At 33.2% G+C, this 21,574-nt stretch overlaps 4 protein-coding genes across 5 annotated transcripts; 3 read left to right on the top strand and 1 right to left on the bottom strand.

Moving 5' to 3' along the window:
* The first annotated feature begins 26 nt into the window (after positions 1-26).
* On the top strand, positions 27-896 carry LOC107370094 (ADP-ribosylation factor-like protein 6). Its single transcript, XM_025162457.2, has one exon. The coding sequence runs from the start codon at positions 27-29 to the stop codon at positions 588-590; it is 564 nt and encodes a 187-aa protein (XP_025018225.1). The 3' UTR covers positions 591-896.
* Positions 875-2,449, bottom strand: LOC107370092 (glycosylated lysosomal membrane protein A). The gene is made up of 2 exons (XM_015938075.3): positions 1,587-2,449; positions 875-1,427 (listed from the first exon to the last, which is right to left on the bottom strand). The coding sequence occupies exons 1-2, from the start codon at positions 2,334-2,336 to the stop codon at positions 963-965; spliced, it is 1,215 nt and encodes a 404-aa protein (XP_015793561.1). The 5' UTR covers positions 2,337-2,449; the 3' UTR covers positions 875-962.
* Positions 2,450-2,804: 355 nt separating this feature from the next.
* On the top strand, positions 2,805-8,871 carry LOC107370131 (proton-coupled zinc antiporter SLC30A1). Its single transcript, XM_015938115.3, has 5 exons — positions 2,805-3,960; positions 5,223-5,309; positions 5,387-5,679; positions 5,927-6,121; positions 7,979-8,871. Exons 1-5 carry the CDS (start codon positions 3,558-3,560, stop codon positions 8,360-8,362), a joined length of 1,362 nt encoding a protein of 453 aa, XP_015793601.1. The 5' UTR covers positions 2,805-3,557; the 3' UTR covers positions 8,363-8,871.
* A 10,910-nt stretch (positions 8,872-19,781) lies between these two features.
* Positions 19,782-21,517, top strand: LOC107370088 (apolipoprotein D). Of its 2 annotated transcripts, none has more exons than XM_089266811.1 (4): positions 19,782-20,042; positions 20,106-20,261; positions 20,333-20,526; positions 20,723-21,517. In XM_089266811.1, the coding sequence occupies exons 2-4, from the start codon at positions 20,173-20,175 to the stop codon at positions 20,920-20,922; spliced, it is 483 nt and encodes a 160-aa protein (XP_089122937.1). In that variant the 5' UTR covers positions 19,782-20,042; positions 20,106-20,172; the 3' UTR covers positions 20,923-21,517. The 2 variants fall into 2 exon arrangements, with proteins under 2 accessions (XP_089122937.1, XP_015793556.1); XM_015938070.3 differs by having other exon boundaries at positions 20,134-20,261.
* The last annotated feature ends 57 nt before the right edge of the window (positions 21,518-21,574 follow it).

The raw sequence follows: 21,574 nt of genomic DNA on the forward strand, positions 1-21,574 counted from the left end.
GAATAAACTACAGATAAAGCTTAATTATGTCATTGTTCAGCAGATTGCTTTCTTATTTGGGATTAAAGAAGAAAGAAGTTAATATTCTGGTCGTTGGATTGGACAATAGTGGAAAGACAACCATTTTGAACAATTTCAAAAAGGACGAAGATAAGAGTCAAGAGATTGTGGCTACTATTGGTTTCAATGTGGAAAGTTTTCATGTAAACAATTTAACCTTTTCAGCTTTTGATATGTCCGGACAGGGACGTTATCGTAACCTTTGGGAACATTATTTTAAAGGAATCCATGCCATTGTTTTTGTTATCGATTCATCCGACTCTCTTCGTCTTGTCGTGGCCAAAGATGAGCTGGATTTGATGCTAAAGCATGATGAGATTGCCAGTAAACCAAATCTTCCTTTACTCATTTTTGCCAATAAAATGGACCTTCGAGACGCTTTATCGAGTGTTAGGATCTCTCAAGCTTTAGGACTGGAGTCTTTACAAGAAAGGCCTTGGCATATTCAAGCAAGCAATGCTATAACTGGTCAAGGGCTTCAAGAAGGTATTCAATGGCTGACTGAACAGTTAATCAACCAAAAGAAATGATCACTTATTTAATGACAATTAATTGATTATGACAACACCAGATGTCTATTAGTATGGCAATCGTTTTCCAGTCGAGTTTTGAAAATTGCTGATTTTGATTTCAATGGAAATAGAATTGAAGAAATTAGCTTACAAGATAAATTGTGTATTCTACGTCTTTTGACTTTGATTTACTAAAAAATTGTCTATTGATGAAATCCACTTTATCTGGGTGAACATTTTTTTCGTTGTTTTTCGATAACATGACCCGATTTATACATTTAAGACTTTGGTTTTGATTGGAATCAGGTTAAATCTTTTATTTTATTTCTCTTGTGGAATTTATTCGAGATTATAAATATTTAAAAGTTACATTATGCTTTGCGATGTACATTAATAGTCTAATATGTCTTCATTAATCAAGGTAGGCTCATTTGTAGCTCTAGATTTTTGCCATTTTTTTGCCACCACGTAAATCAGACTGACAAACATAACAACAAATGACATTCCAACACCTACAAATAGCATTAATTGTAAAAATGTGGACAATTTTTCTTTAGGTGGTTGATCCAAACCAAAAATTAGAGACCAAGTAATAAGATCAATTTTAGTAGCAGATGATTTGCCTTCTTGGACAAATGAAGCATTAAACTTATGGACAGAATAGTTGGAATAAAATTGCTTGTGAAAACAGTAAAGAGGATAGTTAAGTCGCGGTAATTCAGCATCAGTCAAGTGACTCGAGTTTATTTCCATTGTTTTGGACATAACACGCTCTTTAGAATTGTAGGCCACTGGTTTCCATTGTAAAAAATTTGTGTTGTTTTCATTATCCTGTGAGAATAAAAATGTGCGTTTCTGTGAATAGAAGAAAAGATAAATAAAGTAATTGCAAAACTAAAATGATAAAACACTAGACGCTCAGGAGATAAGATATTAATAATGTATGCAAAATTGCAAATCTTTCAGTGAATAATTTTAGAAAAAAACAGCTGTATAAAAATAAATCTTAATTACCGTGAAAACACCGGGTGAATTTTCATCATCAATAGTTCGTTCAAGTGTTTCCTTGTATTCATTGAATGATGAAAATACTAACAGCTTAATTCCGTCGCTCTTGTTCATTTGGGATTTATCCAAATTTGTAATTTGCAAATCAATATGCATTGAGGATGGGCTAAACAAGAGATGAGGTAAATCTTCAAAAGAAGATTGCTTATTCTTCATTTCTAAGCTAATAGAAATGGTTTCATTTAATGAACTTTGTTCAGATGAAGTATAACCAAATTTACAAGTTGAAGAATCACAGTTAATAGAACCATTCTTGTCCAATGTCCAGTGAATGTCTTTATGGTCTATGTTAAAAAAGCTTAATAATAATACTCCAATCGAATCGTCTGGGATTGAAGGAAGGTTAAAACTATCGGAACAATTATTTAATAACGAGTCCCAATTGATTTGTAAAATAGTAGGTGTTGCAGTTCGGGTAATAAAAAAACCAGGAAACCCTCCGAGTGTACTGGAAATGAAGTGTATTGAAGTATCATTGTCTGTTGAATGGGTATACACCAAATCAGGTTTCGGAGTAAGCTTAAGGCATGATTGATAATCACCACAATTAGGATTGCTTATGGTAACCAGTGTCCGCCCATTTGCGGATGATGTTAAAGGTTGAGATGGTGAGCAAATTGCACTCGTAAAAATGACCACAGCGAGAAGAAAATACTGTAACAGGTTAATGTTGATAATTTTAAATAGAAGGGCCATGTTTTCTTTTGAAGTGATCTGGTTTAGTTAAGAAGCGATGTTTTGAGGATTTACAAAAGTATCATTTTTCCATTGAAGTAGGCGTTGTTGATCTTGATGTGAATTGATTAACAGAAAGTAAACAAAACGATTGTCAACTGTTGAACTTTGGTTTACCATAAATTTACAAGTATCAGATCCGATATTTGGATATTAGAGAGGTTTTATCCATTAGATTGCGTCGGTTTGCAGCCAACTTGAGGACCTGTGATCTCTATACTTGATTTCAGACTCAATAGTCCTACAATTGAACAATAATAAAGAATTAAAACAAAAAAGTTAATTGATTAAGATCAGATTAGAAACACTTTTGTAATTTCTCAAGGAAAATTAAAGGAAGGAAAGGATCCAGTCCTTGAAAGTTAAAGCGCCATCTGCTGGAATAGCTTAGTGCAAACTGCAAAAATCTGAATAAGCTCAGTTGAAATCCTGAGCTCTAACTGCTAATAAAAGGGTTCGTTGATTGAAGTTTGTATCTTATTCTGTTATTTTTGCAATAAATACAAACTCGATCAACATTATTGTTTTACTTTACTTTTTGTTAGCATGTTGATTACTTTAATTGTGAATAATGTCTCGTGTTTTTAAATGAATCACAGCAAATCTTTACTTCAACAACAACAGATTTTTTGATCAACTGTTTTTATTTTCCTATTGATACTTAATAATTTGTGTTGCTCTTTTCTCTTAGTAATTGCAATAATTCTCCTGTATTTTTTTGTCTCAAGTTTTTCACGATAAGTCTACTCTAACTATTTTTACAATCAACACTAATTTATCTGGTCTTTCAACGGTGTCTAATTGTTAAATTATCTTACCTTTGGTCCAACTTAACTTTTGTTCACCACCAAAAACGAGCTTAATCATCACTCCTTTATAAATTCACCCTTAACCACAACATCATCATTTTTATTTTATTTTTACTTTCAATAATTTACAATAACTTAACACAAAGCTAAATTTAATATCGTATTATTTCTAATTTACACTCCATTTTACGTTGAAAATTTATAATGTGTCTTTCCATCTCTAGTTAACTGATTTGCAACGATCTAGACTGAAACTAACACTAGTTAATAAAGTGAATACTTCCATTGTCCTGTTTCAAATTTACAATCAAAAAAATTGTAATTAACATATCTCATCCTTTTTGATAATAAAGGCCAAACATCAATAATCAAAATGTCAGCTGAAAACAAAGGAGCACGAATAAGATTACTTTTTATGCTAGTCTTGACAACCTCATTCTTTTTTGTTGAATTAATTGTCGGATATATTACCAATTCAATGGCCCTGGTTGCTGATTCATTTCACATGTTATCCGATGTTATTGCTCTCATCATTGCCTACATTTCAGTCATGATGTCACCCAAAAAGTGGGCTAAAAACACTTTTGGTTGGGCTAGAGCTGAAGTTCTTGGTGCTCTGGTAAATGCAGTTTTCCTGGTTGCCCTTTGTTTCTCTATTCTGGTTGAATCAATCAAACGTTTTTACAACCCAGAAGAGCTTCATGCACCCATTTTAATCTTAGGAGTTGGGTTTGCTGGCCTAGTAGTCAATGTAATTGGTCTATTCCTATTTCATGGTAAGTTTATGATTCATTATTTTCTAAATATCAATTTCCAACAACTAGATGATAATTTGTCTATTATGAAATGCTGCAAAAATCATTTTTATTTTTGTATTTGCTTCACTTTTATTAGATTTTGTTTTTATTTCATTTTACTGGTCAATTGTTATTCCACCAGTTGATTATAGTCGTTATTATTACTTTTAACTATTGTTATTAATTTTAATTTATGTTTTCTGATTAACGCGAAAACATTTAACCCATCGCTTTTCAATTAATCTGCTGGAAGCCGGAAATTTTTACAATTACTCATCAACACAGTTTAACCGTTTTCTCAGACTCTTTTGTTTTTTTGGTTATTTTTAATACAGTAGTGGTCAGGGTTAACGAAATCGCAGATTTTTTCGACCACTTCTGTATCTAATTTTACTCAAAACAATTTAACCGACAACATAATAGTCAACAAAGAAACTATGAATCAATTTGTTTGAATTAACTGGCTTTCATCATCATTTCCAACAATTGAGAAACCCCATTTATCATAAATGGTCAATTTTCTCCATATAATGTGCAGATGTAAAAAGCCAAATCTCTAAATCTTTAAAACCTCATCAAATCAAACGATTACAATCACAATAATGTGAAAGTATTTCTAATTCACCCAATCAAATTAAACTTGGAAAATTATTTTCGACTCAATGAGATGTAAACACAAGACTAAAATAGCGTGAAAGAGTTGAAATCAATTTTTACCATGTTGACTATAGTGATAATTAACGATAGTGATTGATGTTATTTGACTGATTGAAAATATCAAAATGAACAAGAATAAATTGTGACTTTTTCTCATTGCAAACAATCATCATTTCTTAAGCTCATCTTCAAATACTGAAAGTAAATCCATTGATTTAAGGATCAAGCTCGACCCTTTTGTTGTTATTAATTTAAGCCAAATAATCAACAGTAAAATCTTAATATCATCATCTAATTGCAACTGATCAAATAAACAATAATGCTGAAATTAGTCGGACTATCAAGGTTAGATTGTGAACAAAGTTAAAAACCTTGGTAAACTGAGACTAATCAGTGACTTTACCAATAACTAATTATATTTCAACTTGACCATGTGATAAATAATTAACCTAATCAAAAATTATATTCAAATTGTTAACCCATTTCACCTTCAATACCCAAACCATAGTTAATTGGATTGATCAATTTTTCCAACTCAACCATAAATTGTATTACTAAGCCTTTATTTACTCGTCCTTTTCAAGGTTCTGGTGGTGGACATGGTCATTCACATGGTGGCGGTGGCGGTCATGGACACTCTCATGGAGATGGACACAGCCATGGAGAAAAAGGTATGATTAAAGCATTTCTTGGTTAATTATCTTTTCTCTTGAATCTAATCAAATGTCTTTTAATACTTATTTGACAGACAAATCAAGTAAACAAGCCCCACAATCAAGTGAACAGATGAATATGCGAGGAGTTTTCTTACATGTACTTGCTGATGCCTTGGGATCGGTTATAGTCTGCATTTCAGCTTTAATAATAATGTTCACAAATTGGTCAATCAAGGAATATGTCGATCCGACTTTGTCCGTTTTATTGGTTTGCCTAATTATGTACAGTACTTGGCCATTGCTGGTTGAATCGGCCATGATTTTACTACAAACTGTTCCAACTCACATTGAGGTTGATGATTTACGTAAAAAATTGACTCGAGAAGTAAGTCCAATCTTGATATTTAAATAGTAAAAACTATAAACATTTTGTTGGACAATTAACTAATCAACCAAAGGTCAAGTTGGCTAAAGAACATCTGATTCTTTTAAACAAAAAATAGTTAATGTCTGGCAAAATGTAAAAGCTTTACTAATCAAACAGTTTTCACCTCACAACTAACAATTTTCAATATTTCTAATCAAATATTTATTTACTTTTTCATTTTGGCTTCTTATCTGTTCCAATGAAGATCAACGGTGTAATTGCTGTTCACGAGTTTCATGTTTGGCAACTTGCTGGTGACCGTATAATAGCTTCAGCTCACATTCGTTGTCACAATTTAACTGATTACATGCAAATTGCGGAGAAAGTTAAAGAATTTTTCCACAATGAAGGAATCCATTCAACAACCATTCAACCTGAATTTGTTGATATCGATTATCAGGTTAGTTTTGTTGAAATTGATCAAGAAGCATGCAAGACAAAATGATGATGAACATGCATCAAAAATTGTTCATCATCAACAATTCAATCGACCTTACAATATAAATACAATCAAAAGCTGACAATCAAAGCGACAAACATTATCCATTTGTCTTTCTTTCCATCATCCATTTATCCTTTCCCTTTTTATCTCTTATTTAACCTGCTTTAAATGAGGTCCGGAAAATTTGCTCATGATCTTCATCACCATTATCATCTACATTTCAACAAAAATCTGAATCGTGTCAATGATTCTTGTCAGAGTAAATCGGAAACCTTATTGGTTTTATGACAACAGACAAATTGACAGTAAAAAAATAACATTTCAACAATTTGATTACAATGCAAAAGCTTAATGTGCATTTGTGCTTGATCAAGATGATTAACAAGTTAATCAATGAAAAGCTAAAATGGGAAAATGTAAATCTGATCATCTTTTCCCATTTCCTATTCAATCTCATCTTTCAATATTAATCTTGAGCTTTTCAATCACAGTCTTTTACTTAACTTAAATTACTATTTTCACGATTTCCCTTTGATTACCAATTGACCTACCTTGACATAACCATCAACCCACAACAATTTCAATCATTGATTGTTGGCAAGACAAATGAAGCACACGAGACTAGCAACTCGGCCTACGTAATGTTGAAATTTCATGATAGATTCATAATTTCTTAAGATTTTTTCTTCTCACCCAAAACTGGTCACAAGTCTTGCTTTATTATCATTAGTATAATTTGTATCATTTCAATGTTTTAATTTTATTTTTGCATTTCTCACCCAATCCAGAAATGTTAGCATTTTTCAAGCTAACCTTCAACTGTTCAGAATCCTTGAGATTGAATATTTACTGTCATTTAAGACAATACAGAAAGTTGCAAAAAAATTACAATATTATGTTGGTTTATTAGGTTTAATATTGTATTTTTATCATCTCAAGATTATTGTATTTTTTGGTCAACTTAGGTTGCGTGTTTTATTGTTGCTGGTGTTTCTTGTGGTTAATTGTAATCAACATTGAAACTGCTTGTTAACCCGACACGTACAAATGCAATTATAAATATGATAATGGTGATGATGTTTGATGATGATAAAAGAGGGTAGGAAATGAACACTAATTAAGAGTTTAGTGATGACTGCAAAGGTTTGCAGATGAAGCATCATCAACATGAAATATAAAAGCGCATTTAAAACAACAAGTTTGGCCTATTCACACGGCTCTTAGCCACTTTATCATTCCCACTTGTTCATGGGGATGATCATGTCTATCATCATATTCATTAATAACAATTTACCTTGAATAGTTGACTTTCTTAATCAATCTTAACCGGTCTTTTGATCAGTACAAACAAATGAACAACCTTTCAAACACACACAATATCAACAATGGATTACAATAATTACAGAAAACATTAATGGTTAGTCGGAAATAACAAACAAACAATTGAAACACATTGGATTTACTTTAGATATTCATTGTCTAATTGAATAATCAATTCAATCTGATATCCATTATCATGATTGCTGTAACTCACAGAATTCATAAACCATGATTGTTTCTTTGTCAATTGAAGGGCTTAAAGAAAACTTGTTCAACCTTATAAATTATAAATTTTATTTTATTAAAATATCTGCTTTTATTGATAGAGAAGACAAATGTATTTTTAATTTGATTGTAAACTTGTATTTGTATTGTCAAGAAATGAGTTGACATGTTTGCCTTTGACAATTTATCTTTAATATTAACAACTAATATTGATTTGTTATTCCTGTAAATTTCTATTGTATTTACTGATTTTCGTTTTTATCTTTTCAGGTCAAATCTCTTGATAACTCGGAAGATTGTGCCTTAGACTGTCCTGAAAAGACAACTTGCGCCTCCAAAACATGCTGTGATTCTAGACGAAGTTCACCTGATCTGAGTAGAACTAATAACGCTTGTCGAATGTCTGATGATCATTCTATCTGTGATGGTGACAATCATAATCATAACCCTGTGATTGGTAAAAGTATCAACACTGAACTGGGAACATTTAGAAACATTTCATTGGAAACTCCAGGAAATCGATCAACAAAGGTCATCCTTGATACTGATTTGAGTCGCCAGAAAGATGCTGGAAGTCACAATAACAATAACTCATTATCTCGAAGTCATTATAATCATAATCATTCACCTGGATCTGGAATGAATAATGTCTAGTTTTGGCAATTTGTATTTCAAATGGTTAACAAATTGGTCTTATCATCCACAAATGCCATCATTTATTAATAATTTCATCTCCTAAACATTACCAATACAAAACACCATTTTCAACAGTTTTCATCAAAAGAAACCATTTCTCGTCACAAATTTATCTCTTTTTCACAATTGTTAATCTATTTTTGATCAAATTATTTAAGCTTTTTAGTTTCACTTTTAGCTTTTGCGACAATTGTTATCTATCCACCGAACAGATTCCTAAACCATTCATTATTTGATCCATTTTTTGTCAAAACTCTTGTCCATCAATCTGATTCAAATTGTATACTTATTAGGATAATATTTTGATAATTTTTATTTATGTCACTATCGTGATTGTCCAGAACCAAGATTACAAATGTAAAAGAGTTTTGATCATTAATTGTTGAATTACTGTTGTAATATTTAATATACATTGTTGACACTTTAACATCAAACCAATTAAACAAGTTATTACAAACACATAAGAATTCATGTTTGCTATTTCTTTATATTGCCAGATGTAAATATCGAGAAACTTTAAGCCTTACAAATTCAGATAAATGAATTTATAAGGATAGATTAACAGATATAAATGGATTAATAGACTCTACGATTAAGGTAATAGAAACTAAACTGTTACTTGATTTTGATTACAATCACAAGTTCAATGGACCTTTAAGTAGCTTTTCATAAAATCTTACACTTTTTTGATTGACATTAGATTCAGGTTGACTGAAGAAAGCGGAAGACATTTTGCTTTTTTTATCAACTACAAGTATTTTACCTTGAATGTATGAAAATAAAAAAGGCAATTTAATTAATAGAGGAGACTATTTAACTGGTTAATTTAACAATTCAATTAACTGATTCTGAAGTCGAGTTGAATCTCCATTTCCCGACTATGACTTTGAATCATTGAAAGTATTTTGCGTTTTTCAATGACCAACCTTGCTTTAGACCTTTGATTAGTTGTCACAATTTATAAATTGTATGTATAAATATCTAAACCATGTAAATAACCTTTAAAATTAAATCTATTTCAATAACATCAAGTGTTTTAAAATTTTAACGACTGAAAATCATGATTTCGCTAGATTTTATGTAAACCATTTCAATGTTGACTCTATTCAGACTATTAAAATCAATATCAACATTACTAGACAAAAATTCAGCAAATTTGATTAAGATCGTTATGAAAACTATGTTAACAATATATTGATGACAAAAGGCAAGTCAACAATGCTTTGACTAGGAAATGATCAAATGAAAAGAAACAAATACAATGAATGTGCAGACAATGAACTTTCTAACAATCATCTAAATTGTATATTACTGTTGCTTTTAAAGCCTTAAATCAGAAGTTATATTGATCAGGTATTAAGATTATTAGAATGGTTGTTGACTGGATTGGAAATGAAACAGGAAAAAAATCTGGAGGGATAAGTCAGTGTTGATATAAAAGCAAGTTCATTGATTTCATTGATGCAAACTGTTAGATAACCTTGACTTGTCAGTTAGATAGTCAAGGCAATGGTGCAATCATTACGTCCCCTAATTCACCTTCTAGTACTTTCTAGATTAGCCATTGATGGCGTAACCCATAGATATAAATAGAGTAGCCATCAATGGCACATTAACCAGTCTATCTCCTTTACCCTAACTCTCCACTTCACCTATTGTAAATACCTATTGTTATATATTAAAGTGTATTAACCTAAACCGACTGGCTCCAGTCGTTCGCTACTAACGTAGCTGCAAACCGACTATCGCGATTCACTCACATGGTAGCAGAGCGTGGTTGGTTTGCTCTGGTTACCTTTAATATAGTTATCTTTAACTTGTGCTAAGTCTTCTATCCTCAATACGTTATGGCGTCTAATGCGTTCCTTCAAGTCGAAAAATTAAGTGACGACAACTATGATACTTGGAGTATCCAAATGAAGAGTGTCCTCATTCACAATGATCTATGGGACGTGATTGGTGGTGAAAAAGTCAACGATGATAAGACTTGGGACCGACGAGATGAAAAAGCAAAAGCTGAAATTACGTTAAGTGTGAAGCCTTCAGCTTACCGTCTGTTCAAGAATCTTAAGACCGCCAAAGAAGTTTGGAATGCTTTGAAAGATGCTTATGCAAAGACTGGACCTTCCCTATTGTTCACCGCATTCAAAAAGTTAATTACGATGCGATATCAACCGACTACATCCATGTCAAGCTATTTAGCTGAATACTTTGCTGTCGTTGATCAATTGGTGGACTTAGGTGTTACTCTAGACGACAAGTTAATATCAGTGGCTTTGCTAGTCGGCCTGGGCGAAGCTTATGAGATGTTCGTGATTGCAGTGACAAGTCAGGACACACCGCCCAGCTCAGCAGTTTTAAAGACAAAGCTTTTGGAAGAGGAGATGAGGAAGACGACCGGAAAGGAGAAAACGTCAGATGCTGCCTTTGCAATAAAGACAACAAAGAGACGCAAAGAGCGTAGAATTAAGTGTTTCAAATGTAATCGCTTTGGACACATAGCATCTGAGTGCAAGTCGGCTAACCGACATCAAGACAATACGACCGGAAAATCACAAATACTCTCATTAGGATCCAGTAACGACCGGAACCTTTGGATCCTGGATAGCGGTGCAACGGCACATGTATGTTGTGATAAACGTTATTTCAAGCATATGAAGCCACCAGAAAGCAATATTATGTCTGTTGCTGATGGACGACAAATACCCATCATTGGAGCTGGTGAAATTGAAATGCTGGTCGGTTCGACAAGTGTCTTGATCAAAGATGTATTATATGCCGACAAGCTCGATTGTAATTATTTGTCGGTCGGTCTTCTTCTAAAGAGAGGAAATTATGTTAACTTTAGATCTGACGTAGCCTGGATCTCCAATGCAAAGGGAGAGAAAGTAATGAACTTTCAACATGAAAATGGTCTGTACGTATACAAGCATGTCGTAACAGCCAAGTTAGCTACGTTGAAGCCTGGTTTGACAAACCAGATGATGCTCATTCACAGACGCTTTGGCCATGTTAATTTTGATACCATCAGAGAGATGATGAAGTCCCAGTCGGTGTACGGGTTAGAGCCAAAGCAGATTAGTAATACGCAATGTGAATGCTGCCTAAAGAATAAATTGATTCAATTGCCATTTCCAAAGTCTCAGTCCCGTAGTCGTACCGTATTAGAATTGGTTCATTCAGATGTATGTGGACCAATGAGGATCAACTCCTATGGCGGTGCACGTTACTTCATCACCTTCATAGATGATTATTCCCGGTCGGTTAAGGTATACTTTACAAAGAGTAAAAGTCAAGCATTGGATTGTTTCAAGGAGTACCAATGCGTAATGGAAAGAACGACCGGCAAGAGGTTGAAGACGTTACGCTCGGACAATGGACGGGAGTACATTAATAATGAGTATGAGACTTATCTCAAAGAGCAAGGAATACGACATCAGTTGTCGGTTGAGTATACTCCTCAGCAGAATGGTGTAGCTGAGAGAGCTAATCGTACATTGATTGAGATGGCAAGATCAATGCTAAATGATACAGGTTTAGATGAACGACTGTGGGCAGAAGCAGTAGCGACGGCAGCTTATATTAGAAACCGCACTGCATCAAAGGCTATCAATGGAAAGACTCCTTATGAAATGTTCTATGGAGAAAAGCCTAGCGTACGACATTTACGCGTATTCGGTTGCCCAGCGTTCAAGTTGAATAAGAAACCTGGTTTAAGTAAATTCGCCGAGCGTGGTGAAAAGATGATTATGGTCGGTTATTGTTCTGAGTCTAAAGCATACCGCCTATTTGATACAAAGACTCAGAAGGTGCAGAAGGCACGAGATGTTAGATTCATTGAAAATGTTCAATCAGAAACCGCCAATGATTTCCTGATTGACTTCTATCCAGCTAAAATTGATGACCGGTCGGTAGAGTGTACACAGTCTGAAGAAGTTCAGAAAAGTTCTGTGACCGACGACGAAAGTTTCAAAGATGCTGAAGATTTTGAAGAAGAAGAAGTCAATTCAGATGTTGATGTCGGTACGTCCAACCAGTCGGTACGACCGGCGGATGAATATCGGGATACGAGCAACCAGTCGGTACGACCGGTAAATGAATCTCAGAGTACAACAAGACGGTCGTATACTAAAAGATACAGAGATCTCCCAGAACGAGAAAAGAGGGATCGATCTTGTAAGAGAAACGAAAAACGACTGGGTTTGCTGCAATCAACCGACGGGAAGATTCAAGTCCCATCATCATTCAAAGAAGCAACAAATAGTCCATATGCCGACAAATGGTGGGAAGCAATGAAAAGTGAATACAATTCCCTAATGAAGAATAATACATGGACTCTTACCAAAGCTTCAAGTAATCAACGTATGGTTGGTTGTCGGTGGGTATATGCAATCAAGTACAAGCCCGACAAAAGTGTCGATAAATTCAAGGCAAGACTTGTGGCTCAAGGCTATACTCAACGCTTCGGTAAAGATTATAATGAAACGTTTGCTCCAGTCGTGAATCCAGTAAGTCTGAGGACGTTCATAGCAATTTGCATCGAGAAAGGTCTCTGCATACATCAGATGGATGTACGAACGGCGTACCTCAATGGAGAACTGGATGAAACTATTTTCATGGACCAGCCTGAAGGATTCAGAGTTCCGGGCGGTCAAGTTTGTCGGCTAAATAAATCATTGTACGGCCTAAAACAGAGCGGGCGACAATGGTATTTGAAGTTAAATGAAATTCTTCAAAGTAATGGTTTCAAGTCAATGAAGAGTGACCAGTGCGTATATGAAAGGAAAGGCGTACTGATAGCAGTTTATGTCGATGATCTGCTTATAGCTGCTAAAGATGTTAATGCAGTCAAACAAGTGAAGCAGATGTTGTCAAATCACTTTGACATGGACGACAAAGGAGAAGTCAAGAACATCCTTGGTCTGGAGGTTAACCGACATAAAGATAGAATTCAGATAACGCAACGCACTGCTATTGAAAAGCTTCTTGAATTGAATGGAATGAGTGATTGTAAAGCGTCTAATACCCCAATGGAAGTGAATTTGAAATTTGATAAAGACGCCCAGTCGGTAGATAAAGAAACTTACCGTAGTTTGATTGGATCACTCCATCACCTGTCGGTGTATACGAGGCCAGACATTACCTATGCGGTTAACAAGTTATCGCAGTTCAACCAGGATCCAAGAGTGGATCATTTCCAGGCGGCTAAACGTATACTACGCTATTTAAAGGGAACTAAAGATAAGTCTTTAGTGTACCGACGAACAGGAAAGCAGCTTCATGTATACGCTGATGCGGATTGGGCTTCTGATACCGACAGCAGAAGAAGTACATCAGGTTATGTGGTTATCTTGGCCGGTGCAGCAATTGCATGGAGATCGGCAAGACAAACAGTTACCGCCCAGAGTTCAGCAGAGGCTGAGTACGTAGCATTGGCTACAGCAACAAATGATGCTATGGGCGTATGTCAGTTATTGAAAGAGCTTGGTCACGGAGATTATGTTAAAGCCCCAATTCAAGTTTACAGTGATAGCACAAGTGCAATCTCAATTGGAAGCAATCCCGTTACAAATGCAAGGACCAAGCATATTGATATAAAGTACCATGTTGTGCGACAAAGAGTCGAAGAAGGTTCAATAAGAATTGATCATGAAGGAACCGACAATATGATTGCCGACGTATTGACGAAAAGCTTAGCAAGAGTAAAGCACGAAAGGTTCACCAATGCGTTAGGACTTCATGATTGAGCGGGCGTGTTAGATAACCTTGACTTGTCAGTTAGATAGTCAAGGCAATGGTGCAATCATTACGTCCCCTAATTCACCTTCTAGTACTTTCTAGATTAGCCATTGATGGCGTAACCCATAGATATAAATAGAGTAGCCATCAATGGCACATTAACCAGTCTATCTCCTTTACCCTAACTCTCCACTTCACCTATTGTAAATACCTATTGTTATATATTAAAGTGTATTAACCTAAACCGACTGGCTCCAGTCGTTCGCTACTAACGTAGCTGCAAACCGACTATCGCGATTCACTCACACAAACATTGATCGACCGCGAGTATTGATCATATGGACTTGATTTAATCAAATGAACACATTTAATTGTAAACAAGACATCCTTTGTTTAATTACTGGTAAATCAAGGCTCGGATTTCCGTTTAATTTTGCATTTATTGTATTTAATTGTCCAGGTGAGTAGCTGAACAGCCAAAACCGAAGCAACACTTTAAAAATCCTTCAATCTGGTTTGGGAATTAGCATGGAAACAGATAAATGAAAAGACATCCCTTAAATAATCAACTTTCCGTTTCTTATGCTTTTTCATTGTCTTTCATTAGTACATTTTCAATGACCAGCCAATACAAGGATAAATTGTGATTCAAATTGCCAATCCTAAAAATAAAGAAGGGAAGAAACAAGAAAATGTTAGATTGTAGACAAAAAAGCAGTCAACATTGAATTTCATCATGAAGTTAACTCTGCCAAAATCAAGCTTGTAGTAATTATTGTAATCTAATGATGAAATATTTGATTACAAGGACTAATAGAATAGAGGTGAAAAAATGATCCCCAATGATTGGTGCAAACTTTCTCATGTCACACACAGTTTCAATTGTAAATTGCACACGGTTACATGTCAATTTGATTATCTTGGTGGTCTGATTCAGTGGAATGAGATTATGATTAGCGTTAGAGTTTTACCAACTCGAAAAGTGATTAGTAACAATTTTATATCCTCTATTACTATTACTTTCGTTAATTTTATAATTGGAGATTCAATTGTTTTTTGAGCTGAGTGCAAAGATGAATTTTATCTGGCACTTTTTTTTGCAAATTATATTAATTTACTCTTAACCTTTACGATTGAAAATGACATTGTTTAAACCATTAAGATTTAATCTGATTTGATAATCAATTTGCACCATTAATTGTCAACTGAAACATCTTCAACGAATCAAACCATAATTTTGCGGCTTATGAACACATCACTATAATTGTTTTGGGGACCTCGGAATTTAACCATCAATTTTAGCTTTCTTGCTACTCGTAATGAGACAATACCATTTCAAGATTCAAGATGAAATTATCCATTCGAATCATCTGAATTTCTCGAACCAAAGAGTCTGTGATGGAAATGTTTCCGTCCTTTAAAACTGATAAGATTTTGATCGGCCACATGGTGCCACATCGATCACGAGCAACAATAATTTGCTCTAACCTTTTGTAATCTAATTGATAAACAGCTGGATGAGAAATGTTTTAATCAGGCAATAATTTCCCAAATTTTGGATTTGAACACATCACCATAATTGCTCTCCGGAAAATTACTGAATTAGCGAACGGGTAATATAATTATGTATATTTATGTCTTTCTTGTAATGCAAGTATTTGATATCAACACCTCCAAATCAATATTAAGACAACATATTTCCAAGTATTCTGCTATCCTGGTGTGAAATTAGTTTTTATCCCTGCTGATATTGTTGCTGTAGATCGTAATAATTTAATAGATAATTGTTGAATGTTCAACTGTTATTGATACTTATTTATATCGATCATTAAGCTTCCAAACAGTTAATAACTTGAGAATATCTTTTGATTTAAAGTTGCTTTGCCTTTGAATGGTTGTTTACAATCTTGGTTTTGCACTTTTATTTAATATCCATCGATAAACCAATCAAGATGTTCGGTAAAAGATTTCTTCGGTGGTTGATTTAATCATTGACTTGAATAGTATTGATGATTTGTTTCTAGACTGAAATCAATATAATCAATTTTACATCATGTTAAACGAAATGAGAGAAGCTGCAACAAAGACATTGAGTTAAACTTTTCCTTATCGCACATCTCGTCAGTTGATCTTGACTACAAATTAACCTTCATTTAAATTGTAATCACCTTGGATAGAAGTATCAATAAATGATTGTCAGGCAAATTTATTAAAAATATTTGAATAAGTCTGCTATTTAGCAGATTTCCAATGGCAATTCAAAATGGTACTAGAGTTGCCTGGTATAAGTTGAGCCAAGACTTTGTAAGATACACTTGGAATTGAAATTAGATTGCACCAATTAAGGGAATTTCGACTGATTGTTGACTTGCGAATAACAAAATGATAATAAACTTCACATCTCTAATGATAAAATAAGATTAAACAAATTAACATTTATACAACATTATTTGAGAAAAGGCACATTGTTGCATAGATTGACCTTATTGACTAATTTTTTTGCAAAACAATGAGCTCATATCGATAGGGACTGATCATTAATTACGAATCAAAAATCTCACCATGTAAATACACTTGAAATAAATAGCAATGGAATCAGATTGTTTAATCATCTAGAATAGATTCAAATTGACCTTAAAATTGATTTGGTGCAATTATCCAAGGTCAATCAATTGAACACTTGAAAATATTTATAATTAATAGGAGTCTCTTATATACATAGACTAATAGCTTCACTTCTTATGGACTTTTATTTATTTGTCTTATTTACCTTAATTATAAAACAATTATTCAACCATTCTGATTGCTATTGAAATTGTTAATTTGACTCGTCCTTAAATGATTGACGAATTGTTGAACCACCAACAGGTTAACTGTCTTTTATTAATTGTGTGAAGGAATCCGAGTTGTTTCACTTCTGGTTATTTCCAGTCTCATCAATCATTCATTACCGAGACAATTATTTGAATCGCATGAGTGTTGATTAAGCTAATTGTGTTTGGTCTTGATCGTTTATTAAAACCAATCTGCACTGATATTTACAATTGTTTTTAATTTCTTTGCTTCTAACAAGTTAACCCTTAACTACATTTGTTTACTGTTTATAAATAGTAACCTTGGCTTGTTAACCAACCATAGAGTGAAAGAGATTGAAGATGATAATTTCATCAATTCAACTGATCCAGTTGAGTGTAATTAATTTGTTTGAAGCTGTAAAAATACAGTTACATACCATGATTTAATGATTAATGGTGACCAGTTGAAAGTCAACGGTTAGGCTGTTAAACACAATTGACCGCTTAGTTTGGTAATCTATTGAAATAAGGCCAAGCAATGGTGTGATCGGGTTAAATTTATTTAGAACAATTAAGAAATATTTAAGACCAAATGGTGATCAAAAGGCGATGACGAAGGTAATCTTGCTGATTTACGTAATTTACTTGTACATCCTTGATGGTTTACACCGATAAAAAGATTGGCTTTTTAGGTTCACCAACAGAACTGATATGAAAAATAAAAATAAAACCAAACAGTAACCATTAAAATTGGTGGATCAAATTGAATTCAAAAGATGCGGATAAACTTACTTAAACTTGATAACGTAATAAGGTAGTGAAGATGGTGACTAGCAAATTATAAGATTAAGATTATTGATAAAAAACTCTTGTATCGGGTCATCATTTTTGTTGATTTTTGTTGCTTTTGGTGTTGCTTTTTGTTGTTTTTGAATGTTAATCTACACTTTTTGTGGGTTATTATCAGGGCTTTTCACATTTTATGCCTTTCGTCTATCTTATGCATATGCTTTTAGGCATAAAAGATAAACCTAAGAAAAGTCCATTGATTTTCAATGGGAAAAATTATCAACAAGATTGGTCAAAAAAAAGGCGACTATCTTTTATTTAGGACAGATTAAGGTTGATAAAATTGAAAAAAGAAAGAGAAAAGAAAGGGAAAAGATAGACGAAAGGCATAAAATTTATGCCTTTTTGATTAAAAAATGATTTAATGCCTTTTGAAAAGCCCTGGTTATTATTAATAAGTTGATTTTAATTCAAATGAGGACACAAAATAAAGTGATTACCAACCAGTTTACCAATAAAATGAAAGACAAAACTGAAAGTGTCATATTTGGGTTCAACTTTCTCATCATTTTCTGGTTACATCTGGTAATATAATATGGCTTACTCCATAAATAATGATTTTTTGATAGCAAATTTTGCTCAACCAATGATCAAATTAAATATTTTTTAGATTTAACTGACAAGACTCAATCTAATTGATCCTTTCGTTTTCTGTCAACAGTGCACATCTCAATACTTGATAATCTTGAGATGATCATGAATAAAATTAAGGTCAAGTTTATTATTTTTCACTGTCCATCAAAATCAAGGTTAAACCAGAAGGAATTCAATCAGATTGAAACTCATCTCTTAAATAACATTTTTATTGTTTCTGATAAATAAAGGCATAAATCTGTGAATTACAATTTAAATTATAGACGATTGCCCTGGACCCTTCCTCTGTTAATTATATAATACAATGCATAACATTTTGAAAATCCATAGGCCTTTCTTAGTTAACTAAATTTAAAGACAAATTCAAACTGTTTTACTTTAATTGCCAATTGAATTGAAAGGTAGTTGATTGAATAGATGAGGCATTTTGTTGCGGATTTGGTTTTAATATTTAAATTTTTAGCTGAATTACAACTCAATTGATATCCAAGAACAAGAATGATAATACAATGTACATTGCATAGTGAAGTGACACTCAATTGAAGTAAACAATCAAACTAGGAAACGATAAACTATTGATTGAGTATCTTATTGTTAGGGAAAAAAAAGGATTGAAATACATTGAAATATAATAAAAGCTTATTTCTTGTCACCTTTATACAATTTTTTGGTCATTTTGATCATTTGAAGCGCAACAAATTACATCAATCAATCGGAATTGATTAAAATGTTTACCCTTTCATTTCAAATTTAACCAATTTAATGGTTTGCTTCATGATTGCTTCATTGCTTTATTGGTCTTGGACATACAGATACACATTCAGTGACCTGTAAAATAATTTGACGAGCAAATGGTCAACAATTTTCATAATTTTTTCTCATACTTTAATTATTTAATGGTATTAATGGCTATTCTTGGTTAAGAAACTGATCAACCAAACAGTTGACTGTAACTATTGTAATTTTCAATCTTTTTTTGGTCCAAGATTAAGCCAGCTATGGTTTAGCTAATGATTAACCGATTCAATGTTTAGCCAACTTGAAAATCTTGTTTCAACTGAAGATGAGAATGATGAAGATGATGATGATTGTGGTGGTGGTGGTGGTAGTGAAATAGGAGGGAAGAGAGTTGAAGAGTGTAAGGTTGATGAGATCAATTTCAAGTTTATCTTTGAAAGTTCATTTAACTTTGAATTTTTGGGCAATCATAGCCATTTTATTTGCCCTGTTTTTATCCTTCATTCTCAGGCCTTGCCTCTTTCGTCATCATCATCTTCATCTTTCTCAATTCAGCTCATTTATCCTCATCTTTTTACAACATCAGTCTCATCATTTTCTCACTGATTTTCTCCTTTTTTGTTAAAAAGATAAACCAACTTGTTCCCTTTTTCAGTTCGCTTTCACCTCAGTCGCAACAATTTTGCCCATCAATCAGAGTCTTGTGTATCCATTTAGTGTGAAAGTTGATCTTATTTTAATTCTTAGCCAATCATTTCAATTGTTTTATTAAATTTAATTCTAATATAAAAACATTTTTAAACATGAAATTCGTTCTGATCACCGCCATACTCTGTTATCTTCAAACATCTTCACTGGCTCAACGTTTTGTTTCTGGTCCTTGTCCAGTGATTGATCCTCCTGAAAACTTTCAAAAACAAAAGGTAAGAATATTTTTTAATTTAAATTTTATCAATTATCATTTAATTAATTATTAGGTTGATTAGAAATACAAAATTTGCGCCTTTTTTACAGTTCTTCGGTCATTGGATTGAAACTGAAAAGACTCCTTCAATGTTTGACCTGATGATGAGATGTATGACTGTTGAATATTCCGATGACAAAGATGGCTCCATTGATGTAGCTGTTAAAGGAGTTTCACTGTAAGCATGTGTTTTTTAATTTGAAAATCTTCATTAATATATTTTAAATTACTGTTTATTCATTTAATTAGTGGTGGTATTCCTGTTTCGATTTCTGGTGATGGTTTGATTCAAGATATTAATCGAGCTGGTTTCTATAATGTGAGATATGGATTAGGAATGCCGATGCAAGGTACTCAAGTAACAGTTGTTGATACTGATTACAATGAATATGCCTTAATCTATTCATGTACAAACAGTTTGCTCAGCGGATTATTTCACTCTGGTAAGTATGAATAACTATATCTAGAATTAGTAACTTTAGTAAATTATTATTGAAAGATTTTTGCCGATAAAATTAAATGCTCTTGAGTACCAATTTTCATAATAAACATTTTCACTGGTTATGAAGGAGCTTGAAACTGTTCATTTTTGTGGTGTTATTGATTAATTCTCATTCTTATTTTTCTTTGCCTTTTCAGAGTATATTTGGCTTTTATCTCGTGACGGATCTTTAAGTAATCCAACCCGTCAGAATATTTATGAAAAATTGGATAACCTGAAAATCAACCGATCAGGTTTACAGTTAAGCGATAGGACTGGTTGCCCATCTAATGTAACGAGAGAAGGTGATGCTGATTTGGCTGCAGTTCAAACCACCCAGCTTCCAATTGTCCAATAAAGCTAGATGAGGTGATGCTTTAAACTTGATATAATCATAATTTAATGTCTTCATCCTATTTGCAACTATTTAAATCATCGAGACCATATTCATTTTCCGCATCAACATCTTCAATCTAAATTATTCTCACCTACTTTTTTTCGCCCTTTCGTTTTGTTCTGCTTATCCAACATCAGTAAAGTGCGATTTTATTTCACTAATCGAGGTGAATATAATATTTGAATACTTGAACTATCCAGGCTAAAGAATCAACAAACACTATCAATCTTGATCTTTAACCTTTCTCTCTTGCTTTCATTAATTGATAAGTACAAGTTGAGATAAAGGTTGAGAGTTTGTCCATCTCTCTTGTCTCTCTTTCTCCCCCAGGATCAGGACAGTCTAACTGTTAATTTAGGTTAAACTGGTTATTACTGGACTTGTAACATCCAATTTTATTTCTTATAAACCTTTCCGCATTAATACCCTTTCATCGACCATTTATCCATCCTGGAATGAAACACACCACCGTTACTTCATCTAAATACAATTTTATCCATTTTTACTTAATTTATAAAACTAAATTAAATTTTTCTATTATTTATAAAAAAAATAAGTCTATTTTTATCCAAGCATCTGAATCAATAAATTACTATCGCCAGTAAAGATGAAA

This window comes from Tetranychus urticae, chromosome 1 (assembly GCF_039701765.1).
Source record: "Tetranychus urticae isolate SD_2017Ah chromosome 1, NJAU_TeUrti_SD_1.0, whole genome shotgun sequence".
Taxonomy (NCBI): domain Eukaryota; kingdom Metazoa; phylum Arthropoda; class Arachnida; order Trombidiformes; family Tetranychidae; genus Tetranychus; species Tetranychus urticae.

Coding starts and splice junctions, on each gene's coding strand:
- LOC107370094 (XM_025162457.2), top strand. CDS start 27: ATGTCATTGTTCAGCAGATTGCTTTCTTATTTGGGATTAAAGAAGAAA.
- LOC107370092 (XM_015938075.3), bottom strand. CDS start 2,336: ATGGCCCTTCTATTTAAAATTATCAACATTAACCTGTTACAGTATTTT. Junction 1,428..1,586: donor ATTCACCCGGTGTTTTCACG/GTAATTAAGATT, acceptor TTCTATTCACAG/AAACGCACATTTTTATTCTC.
- LOC107370131 (XM_015938115.3), top strand. CDS start 3,558: ATGTCAGCTGAAAACAAAGGAGCACGAATAAGATTACTTTTTATGCTA. Junction 3,961..5,222: donor TGGTCTATTCCTATTTCATG/GTAAGTTTATGA, acceptor GTCCTTTTCAAG/GTTCTGGTGGTGGACATGGT. Junction 5,310..5,386: donor ACACAGCCATGGAGAAAAAG/GTATGATTAAAG, acceptor CTTATTTGACAG/ACAAATCAAGTAAACAAGCC.
- LOC107370088 (XM_015938070.3), top strand. CDS start 19,923: ATGAAATTCGTTCTGATCACCGCCATACTCTGTTATCTTCAAACATCT. Junction 20,262..20,332: donor GCTGTTAAAGGAGTTTCACT/GTAAGCATGTGT, acceptor TCATTTAATTAG/TGGTGGTATTCCTGTTTCGA. Junction 20,527..20,722: donor CAGCGGATTATTTCACTCTG/GTAAGTATGAAT, acceptor TTGCCTTTTCAG/AGTATATTTGGCTTTTATCT.